At 54.3% G+C, this 10,234-nt stretch overlaps 1 protein-coding gene across 1 annotated transcript; it reads right to left on the bottom strand.

The window, feature by feature from the left end:
* Positions 1–98: 98 nt before the first annotated feature.
* Positions 99–8,667, bottom strand: STT3A (STT3A, subunit of the oligosaccharyltransferase complex (catalytic)). The gene is made up of 18 exons (XM_014961099.1): positions 8,577–8,667; positions 8,256–8,382; positions 7,894–7,954; positions 7,145–7,266; positions 6,804–6,949; positions 6,094–6,184; positions 5,280–5,386; positions 4,747–4,911; positions 4,061–4,241; positions 3,428–3,583; positions 3,158–3,249; positions 2,367–2,522; positions 2,065–2,253; positions 1,868–1,984; positions 1,684–1,786; positions 789–977; positions 587–702; positions 99–491 (listed from the first exon to the last, which is right to left on the bottom strand). The coding sequence occupies exons 2-18, from the start codon at positions 8,341–8,343 to the stop codon at positions 453–455; spliced, it is 2,118 nt and encodes a 705-aa protein (XP_014816585.1). The 5' UTR covers positions 8,344–8,382; positions 8,577–8,667; the 3' UTR covers positions 99–452.
* Between the last annotated feature and the right edge of the window lie 1,567 nt (positions 8,668–10,234).

The raw sequence follows: 10,234 nt of genomic DNA, 5'->3' as shown, positions 1-10,234 counted from the left end.
AAAAAAAAAAATAACCCTCCCTCCCGGCTCATTAAGGTAGGGGAAAAAGCAAAAAACAAACAAAAAAAAACCAAACAAAAAACCAAAAACCAGCAAAATAGGGGAAAACCCCCACCAAAATAGCTTTTTTTTTTTTTAATTATTATTAATTGTAATTCCCCGTTAATCAACGCCTGGCGAAAGCCGTTAATCGCGATGGGGCGAGGGCTCCGCCTGTATAAAAATAATCAAAGTGTGTGTGGGGGACATGGGGGGGGAGGCGGTCCCAGCGCTGCCCGCCCTAACGAACCGTATAAAACAACAATAAATCAACTGTCCCCCCACCCCCAAAAAAAACCAAAACCCAAAACCCAAAAATCCACCCCCCAAATCCTCCCAAATCCCCCCAAAAAACATTCCTGCTGGCCGGGCAGAGGCTGGGTCAGTGCGGTGCGCGGCCGGCGGGGGCTCCTCTACGTCCTGGACAGGCCACGGTTGTCCAGATCCTTCACCTGGTGGGGGGAGAAGGTGGGAAAGGGGTCAAAATTGGGTGAAATTCAGTTTTTTTCCCAAACTCGGGGAGTCTGGGCCAGTTTCGGGGCCGTACCTTGTATATTCGGACCAGCCAGTGCTCTGTGGTGTAGGCCTCCTCCAGCACGTCCAGCTCAAAGTCCTTGTTGCCGATCTCGGCGTTCCTCACCCGGTCGTAGCCCGGCGGTCGCTCTAGGAGAAGGCAGAGAGCCCCGAGGAGGTGGGGTGCCCCCAAAGTGGGGCGTTGTCCCCCCCAGGGGAGGGTTGTGAGGACTTACTGGCCTCGGTGTAGACCTGGCCAAAGCGGTAGTAGCACATCTTGTACATGAGGCAGTTGAGGAGCACCGGGGAGCCCTCCCGGTCCACCCGGAACTCCCCCGTGGGCGTGTAGTAGTCGTGCTCCTTGATGTGGCGGCCTGTGTCCGTGCTGCCCCCGATCCGCACCATCCACAGGAACTTGTTGATGTCTGGAAGGGGGGAGCAGAGAGGTGAGTTGGGGGCCGAAGAGCAAGGACTGGAGTTGAGTTGGGGGACAAAGAGCCGAGGAGTCGCGTTGAGTTGGGGGACAAAACTGAGGAGCCATGTTGAGTTGGGGGGCAAAACTGAGGAGTCGCATTGAGTTGGGGGGCAAAGAGCAAGGATTGGATTGGAGTTGGGGGACAAAGAGCTGAGGAGTCGTGTTGAGTTGGGGGGCAAAGAGCTGAGGAGTTGCGTTGAGTTGGGGGGCAAAGAGCAAGGATTGGAGTGGAGTTGGGGGGCAGAGAGCTGAGGAGTCACGCTGAGTTGGGGAGCAAAGAGCCAAGGAATCACATTGAGTTGGGGGGCAAAGAGCCAAGGAATCACGTTGAGCTGGGGGGCAAAGAGCAAGGATTGGAGCGGAGTTGGGGGGCAAAGAGCTGAGGAGCTCAGTTGGGTGGCAAAGAGCCGAGGAGTCGCGTTCAGTTGGGGGGCAAAGAGCTGAGGAGTCGTGTTGAGTTGAGGGGCAAAGAGCCAAGGAGTCGTGTTGAGTTGGGGCGCAAAGAGCAAGGATTGGAGTGGAGGTGAGATGGGGGGCAAAGAGTGGAGTTTGGGGGTCAGAGAGCCAAGGAGCAGAGTTGGGGGCAAGCAAGAAAAGTCCGTGCAGGTCCCAGAGAGGAGCCTCTTGGTCCCATTCCCACTCAGGGCAGAGCTCACCGTCCGAGGAGTACCCGGTGAGGCCTCCAAAGATGACCAGCACATAGCTGACGTCCAGCTCCCTCATGATCTCGTAGGCTTTCTCCTCCGTTGACGCCATTGCCTGGAGAGGACACAGCGTCACTCACGCCCTGCGGTGTCCCCAGAAAGTCAGGGGAAGGCAGCGGGTGAAGGATGGACCCACCTGACCCACGCGGGAAATGTGCGTGTTGTTCCAGGTGTTGTTGTCCACCAGGATGGTCCTGTTGGCCATGGCCGTTATCTGATAGCCGTAGTCCCACCAGGACATCACCTTGGCATCCTGCACCCAAACACCAGACATGCCGTCAGCACCTCAGTGGACAACTCTGGGTCCTCACCACCCAAACCACCCCCGTTCACCTCCGGCGTGTTGTGACGCAGCCAATAGTAAGCTTCTCTGAAGTCATCGAAGATGATCCTGCTGCCATCCCCACCCCGAGCGGACAGGACGATGGAGGGGGAGGAGTAGGCCTCACTGGTCACCCAGGTGGAATGGAAGGTGTAGGTGATCAGGAAGAAAGCCATGACCAGGATCATGCCACTGGCCACCTGGGGGAACAAAGTGGGGTCAGTGCTTGAGGGAAGAGGCCACCAGCCTCCCACATGTGTCCCCACCAGGCCCAGGTGTCTTCTCCCCCTTCCCAAGCCGGCCCAACACTCACTTCGTTTTTGATGGGGTAGGTGGAGTCTTGCTGCTTTTTGCTCTTCTTGTCCGGCCGGCTGATGTCCAGGTTCTTCATGTAGGTGGACAGCACCTGAGAAACCCCGATGCCGGAGAGGATGCACATCACCGGGGCCAGCACCAGCATGAGACGCACCTACGGGCAACAGCAGAAGGGTCAGGGCCTTTCGGAGGAGAAACTGGGACAGAAATTGGAAAGAAGATGGAAATCAAATGCCATCCCTAATTCAGCACCTCAAATTCTGCAGAAACATCAGCCTCGAAACTCAGAGCTGATCTTTTTTAGCCGGTGCAGACTGGGAGCTGCCACCACCTCAGATACCCCCAAAAGGAAGTTCTCTGAAGCCCACGGTGCAGAGGTGACCTCAATTTAACACCCTCAGGCAAACTGAAGTGGAGCCAAGGATCAATAGGTGCCTCCACACACAGAAATCAACCCCCATTTAGGGCTCAGGGGGCCAGAGGAAGAGTGGAAATGAGCCCAGAAGCAGCCGTTTGTGGTGGGTCCCTGCTGGGATGCCTGGAGAACTCAGCTGGGTTTGACACTCAGCTAGGGGACACCAGGAACCACCCAGCAGGTGGCCACGTGGGAACGAGTAACACCAAAACCACTAAGTTTTTGCAACTTGGCTGCACAGAGGGGTGAAAAAACCCATTTTAAGGACAGGTGAAAAGTTTCAGCCGGCTCAGGGTGGAAGATCCATCCCCAAGAAGTTCACAAGAAGACACGAGAGAAGCTTCGTTAAGACCATCCCGTCATCCTGCGCTCACCATCACAGCCGAGAAGTACATGCTGGTCACGCCGTACATGATGATGAAGATGCGGGCGTCCGAGAGGTTACTGAAGCAGTAATAGAGACCCACTGCCAGGAGGAAAGAGGGACAGGTCAGGTTCACCTTCCCAACATGACAAACCACCAGCAGAGGACCAATCACGGCCTGCCGGCACGGCGAGGAGATGGGGGCTGGCAGAGCAAAACCCTTGTGGTGTCCTACAGCCACTTACAACTCGGGGTCTGACGACACCTGAGCTGGGCTCACCTGGGAACATGAAAACCAGAAGCTGCAGGTCAAAGTAGTAGGAGGACCAGGTGGTGGGCTGGTGCTCGGAGACGGAGGCGATGATGGGGATGTTGTTCTTCGCGTAGGAGGGATCCAGCAGGGAGTAGAAACGCCCCGTCCACGGGGAGATCTTCCCTGGAGAAGAGGAGTGAAAAAAGATCACCTTCAATTCCAGCAGAGCACAAACCCGACACGCTCCCTTGCACGGGAAGCACGTGACTGAGCAATCCCAGCCCTCGTGTAACATCTCTATTACTCAAAACTGCTGTTTTAGAAAGGAAATGCAGCGCAGTTTTACCCTAAAAAGATTTCTCCCCCCAGCCCGACCTCTATTTTTAGCATCTTCACTACTACAGATCGAGATTCAGTTTCTGAAGCATCAGCTTTGGGGCACCTGGCGTGCGCCAAGTCACAGCCCAGAGCTGCTGCTGCTTAATTACTGTCCTGCAAATTAGGGCAGGTCCCAGCCTTCCCCTTAGAGGGGGGACTCACAAGCACCGAAACACGGGTGATAATGCAGAATTAGGATTGAAATGTGCTCTTCAAAGCCACCAGAGGAGGCAAAGCCAGGGGGGGTGAGGCACCCGGTGACGGCCACCACCCCGGGGTTACCTGTCAGCATCAGCACGGCCCCGATGGTGAGGAGGACGAAGCCCACCAGGGAAATGACGCTCCTGAAGAGGATTTCGAACTGCTGGGGGTTGAGCTTGCTCCGGAGGTAGTCTACGAAGGCGTGGATCTGGCACAAGCCAAAGACTCCAAGGGCAGCCATGTGCTCCGAGGAGAGGACGGGCTGCGAGCAGGGGAGAGCGTCAGCAGAGACAGAAAACCAAAGCTGCACTGTGACCGATATCGGCTTTTTTTTCCACAGGAAACCATCCCCTCCCCCCTGCCATCAGTCACTTTCTTATATCCCCTTTGATTCCCAGCCAGGAATCCACAGGGAAAATCACGCCCGTTCTCTCGAAAGAGCGAGCTAAGCAGGTATTTCTCCTGCCATACCAAGACACACACACTGGCCTGAGCACTTCCTTCACCGAAACCAGAGACATTTTCATGAAAGGCAACCGGTGCCGTGAAGGTTGTTATGAGCAGCTTTGAAAAATCCTCCTCCAAAAACATCCAGAAGCTCATCTTGCCACAGGGGGCAATGAATCAGCTAGACCTAGAAGCCAGCACCCACTTATAACACCAGGAGAGAAGGCAAGAAGAGGAAACCAGGTGCCAACTACGCTGTTGCTCTGCTACAACCCCACGGAACGACTGTCCTCCAGTCCACAAACCATTCTGGTCCCCACCTGGAAGCCCACAAAGGAGATCTGCATGGAGAGGATGGTTCCCAAGCAGTAGACAGTGCAATAGGCCACGTAGATCCTGTGGGAGAAGCGGCCGGTCAGCATCAGCACCAGCACGTGGAGGGGGATGAGGTTAATCAGAAAGACATAGCCGCCCCACGAGGAGACCTGCCAAGAGAGGAAAAAACAAACAGAAAACCCCATGAGTTCCAGGACTGAACAGGTCACATGGCAGAGGTCAAAGCAGGCAGGTTTCATTTTCCTGGGATCAGGCCATCAGGATTGTCATTCCAAGGGCATCCTCAACAGTCACAGTGGCCAAAAGCCCAGATTTTTCGCTGCTATTAATAAAACCTCGCCCAAAACCCCAACTAGTTTCACTAAGAGGAAACGAAGGAAGAAAGGACCCATTCGATTTCCACACCAAGCCCTTCACCCCAGGTTCTGGGCTGGCTCCCAGAACACAGGGATGCAGGCAATGTATTTTTGGGTCACCGCATCCCGAAATCCCTCGGCGCGGCAAGAAGACAACTCACCATGTAGAAATAGGCCAGAGCACACATCGCCGCCCAATAGATGGAGCCGGTTTTGACGGCTTTGATCCACATGTAGTAAGTTAACAGCATGCAGAATATGGCAATACCTGGGTGGAAGGAGGCAGAGAAGTCAAAGCAAGCTCACATTGGCCCTGGAACATCAATATAATCTCTGCGGTGCACCACAGCACTCAACTGCATTTAAAATACATATATATATGTTTCTGCTGCTCCATCAGAAGGTGGAACAGCACCTCGTACAAAGAGCTAGGCTTGGGAAAAGGGTTTCCTATCTCATTTCCAGACTGAAACACTGTGGTGTTTGTGTCTTACTGCAGATAACAGCTCACGTGGCCTCTCCTAGGCTTTTCTGGACACAGTGACTCCTTACATAGCCCAGATACGGGAGAAGAACCTGGATTCTCCTCCCACAGGCACCAACAAGGAGATTGCTGCCTTTGCCAGCCCCAAAGCCACCACTGGAAGAGACAGACAACCCCAGGGGAGCTGCACGGCGGCTCTGATTCCGAGCAGAGTTTGTGGGGGTGGCAAAAACCACTTTTTGTTTGTAAACAAGGACACTGGGGGAAGGGGGTGGGCTCACTGCTGGAATCAGGAAACACTCTCCATCTCAACCACGTAGGCAAGAACCACCACCGACCTCCGAGCAGCTGGGGAAGCTAAACCACAGGGACCCTCGGGGATCACTGGGCAAGGAACGGTTCCTCTGCCGTGCCCTGCAGCTTCTCTGCCATGGCATTCCAGCACCCAGCAGTCGTTAAGGGTTTCCCTGCTCCCAGGGTTGCAAACTCACCTTCGTTATCGTAGGAGCCGGCAACAGATCGAGAGATGTACCCGGGCACCACCGCTATCATGGCGGCAGCAAGGAGCCCTGCCCCTGCATCCTGGGGAAAGAAACAGAGAAAGGGAGGAAAAAAGCCATAGAATCACAGAATGGTTTGGGTTGGAAGGGATCTTAGAGATCATCAAGTTCCAACCCCCCTGCCCTGGGCAGGGACACCTCCCACCAGACCAGGTGGCTCAAAACCCCATCCAGCCTGGCCTTGAACCCCTCCAGGGATGGGGCAGCCACAGCTTCTCTGGGCAACCTGTTCCAGCGCCTCACCACCCTCACAGGAAAGAACTTCTTCCTAATATCTAATCTAGATCTCCCCTCTTCCAATTTAAACCCGTTATCCCTTGTCCTGTCACTGCACTTCCTGACAAAGAGTCCCTCCCCAGCTCTCCTGTAGCCCCTTCAGATATCAGAAGGCTGCTATGAGGTCTCCCCAGAGCCTTCTCTTCTCTGGGGTTTTTAGGGCTTTCGTTATGCCATACTACCTCAAAGGAACAAAAACTGAGTGTTGAAATGATATTTTAAAACAGATCTCCCATTTCCTAGAAGTTCTGGGTTTTGAGCAGCGTGGTGGTCACCTCCAAATGGCTGCTGCAGCTGCGAGCTGCCTTTCGGTCCTTTTCCAAAAAGCAAAAGCCTCCAAGATGTGTCCTTCATCTCCCCCTCACCTTGAGCTCTTTGGTGAGGTGGTAAGTCACGATGGTGGTGAAAGAGGAGAAGAGGGGCGCCAGGAACACGCAGACGTTTCGGATGTCGATGGTGATGTGGAAGAAGTGCAGCACGTGGTAAATCGCTGCCGACGTGATCATCAGGCCTGCGGGATGGAACCGACGCCGTTACCAGGGTGCTCTAGCTCTGCTCCCAGCACGGGGCATCGTTAGCTTCTAATTAACAGCAGGGCAGCCCCAAGTCTCCCTCAGGGCTCTGCTCCGTGCATGCTATCCGCCCCCACTCCTGATTTTCGAGGTGCACGGCGCGTTTGGGCTCAGCAAATGCCCCAACAGCTCACCTGGGTAAATGGTGCCCCCGATGATCCTGCCCAAGGGGTACCACGCTCGGTCGTCAAACCAGTTGTGGAATTTATAGAAGCCCTCCTCCGCCAGGAAGCGGGTGGTGCGGTAGTTGAAATACCTGCAACAGCAACAAGCACCAAGGGTTTCCACGTCGGGATAGAGAGATCTTGACTGTGTCACCACTCCTCGGGTCACAAGAGCAGCCCTTAACGAGCCTTCAGACCATGAGGCAGCTTTTAAGCAGCAGTTAATTACCCACTTTGATACCCTTCTCTGATGTCCTGGGGTTGGAAGGGCTGACCGGCTGTATTCCCCGCAGAGGAAATTAGTTTATTTTCCCCAGACTACTGCAAACCTCAGCTGTAAAGGTTCATCCCTCCTCCCAGGGGATTTAAAAGAGGGTTTGCAAAAGCAACTTTCTCCCTCTCGCCTGATTTAACCAGCAAAAAGCCCAAGATGCAGACAAGAGTCGTAGCAGGAGCTGTGCCCCGCTCAGGTGGAGAATAACCACAGCCCAGCATAAAAGCAATATTGGGTGATTACTGAGATCCGGGCTGCAGGATGAGTCCCGGGCACTGAGAAGTGAATTTTGGGTCTGGAAGAGGAAAAACCAGCTGTACTGAAAAGTGCCCTCCAAATCCTTCATCCTCAAGGGGGATTAACTCGAGCCCAGCAGACACCACCCAAATTCTGCACGAAAACCCCAGCAGACTCCCGGGAAACGGAAGGGGAGGAAGACACTCACGGGTCAAATTCATGGATGACACTTTCAAATCTCAGGACGGAGAAAAGCCTCGTGGAGAAGGCTGCAAACATAGAAAAAGGGCAGAGTGAACCTACATCTCCAGCGCTGCCTAAGCCAGGGTTATGTTAGGTTTATCTACTTCTTTGCTGAATTAAAATTCTTTCCATCTTAAACCGATCATTGGGAAGATAAAGTAAGATGCAGAATGAATACAGAAGGAATAAAAGTGCTCGTTTTAGGCACTTTAAAGACAGATGAGAGCTTCACAACCTATAAAAGAAGAAGGAACAGAGATGGCTCCATGCCGGTGTCCCCCTTTGAGGGCACCAGCAGCCACCCGCAGCGCCAGGACGCGGACTCACAGAGCACAGCTGCCATGGACAAGATGAGGAGCTTGAGAAGAGTGTCCTGCTTCTCATAGGAGAGCCGGAGAAACCCTAACTTGGTCATCCTGACATCAAAAGGGGGAGGTTGAGGACGCTTGAAGACCTGCAAATGAAGAGGGAAAGATGATCAAAGAGCGAGCCATCGCCCAGCCCCACAACATCCCTCAACGTTTCAGGAAATTGGACCTTAAATACCTGACTCCTGCCCACGGAGGCTGCGTCCACCCTTTGCCCCCACCAGATGCTTTCGCTGATCCATGTCTCCCTCCCCCAAGCCCCCTGGCCTCCTGTCCTCACCTGATGGGCCGCCCCAAGTCTCAGCTGAGGTTTGCCTTTCTTTTACAGAGATTAGAACTTCTTCGGGGCAGAGGATGAGCCTGTTTCTCTGTATAAAAAACAAAACCCAAACGTCAGCTTGTCACGAAACTCATCCAAAAATCCCTGACCGGTCTCTGGAGCTCAACCAGTACCCTGAAGCGATGCATTCAAAAAAAAAAACTCAGTGGAGATCACAAAAAGCGGGTAGTTTTCTCAAACACACGAGGTCCAAATGGCTCTCAGCCGTTCCCACTCTGAATTATATACATTTAACTTGTACATCCCAGCGGTTTGCTAACGTGGAGCAGCACAGTAAGTCCCCCTTGGTTATGTGGGACAACTTGGCAGTTTAATTCAATCTCCAGGAAGAACTGACAAAATCCTGGTATCAGACACCGAGGAAGTGAAACTGCGGCCAGAGAATAACGTCTTCCTACTCTTGAAAACACTCTTGATTTCTTTAAAATGTTTCTTTGACCAATCAATCCGGGAAAAAACCCCACTGCTCCTTGCAGGTTCAGTCCCAGAACCGGTGGATAAATCCTCAGCTCCCCTCTCTGAGCTCCAAGGCCGGGGAGGACAGATTTGACAGGCTGAGATTTAAAAATAAAATACAAACCGGGCTTGGGAAAAAAAAAAAAGTGTCTCTGGGACCTACAAGTGATTCCGACTTGCACTAATTTGTCACTAATTGATGCAGAAACAAGCCCGTGTTGTAATTATTTCCTGGTTCCCCTGGGGATTGGTGACAGAATGCAGATGCCTCCTGGGCGTGAGTTGCCTCTGAGGTACCACAGCACCCCAACGCCACCCGCACCCCGATAGACACAGGGCCCAGGGGGACCCTCTGCCACCCAGTAAGGTCACAGCTACTGGGGGAACCCGTAGGCCCCAGATCCTGGGACGGGAAGGCAAAAAAGCCATCCTGGGGCTACGGACTAACACCCCGCTGTCGCCACCACCCCCTCTGAGCCTGTCTGTGTCCAGACACCGTGCCCCCTACAAGCTCCCACACTCCATCACTCTACACCTCCAGGCACCCCACAACCCCTCCACCCCCAGCCCCTAGCACCCCATAGGTCCACATCTCACAGGCCCCAGTCCCTCACCACCAGCAGTACTTCACCCCACGTACCTGGGCACCCCAAAATCCATGGCCCTACAGGCCTGGGCACCCCACAGCCCCTTGCCCCACATATCTGGACAATCTACAACCCATAGCTCCTCACACCACGGGCCTGATTACCCCACAACCCCTCGTCCCACAGACCTGGGCATCCCAGAGCTCCCTCACCCCACAGGCATGGGCACCCCATAACCCCACAGCTCCCTCACCCCACAGGCACGGGCACCCCATAACCCCACAGCTCCCTCACCCTACAGGCATGGGTACCCCATAACCCCACAGCTCCTTCACCCCACAGGCATGGGTACCCCGTAACCCCACAGCTCCTTCACCCCACAGGCATGGGCACCCCATAACCCCACAGCCTCTCACCCCACAGGCCTGATTACCCCACAGCCCCTCACCCCACAGAGCTGGGCACCCGACAAGGCCCGGGCAGCCCCTCACCCCACAGACCTGGGCGCCCCATAACCCCACAGGGCCTGGGCAGCCCCCCCGCCCCACAAACCCG

The sequence above is a fragment of the Calidris pugnax genome, unplaced genomic scaffold, assembly GCF_001431845.1.
Source record: "Calidris pugnax isolate Ruff unplaced genomic scaffold, ASM143184v1 scaffold269, whole genome shotgun sequence".
Taxonomy (NCBI): domain Eukaryota; kingdom Metazoa; phylum Chordata; class Aves; order Charadriiformes; family Scolopacidae; genus Calidris; species Calidris pugnax.
Note: the sequence above shows the minus strand (reverse complement) of the source record. Positions and strands in the feature narration are given on the sequence as shown.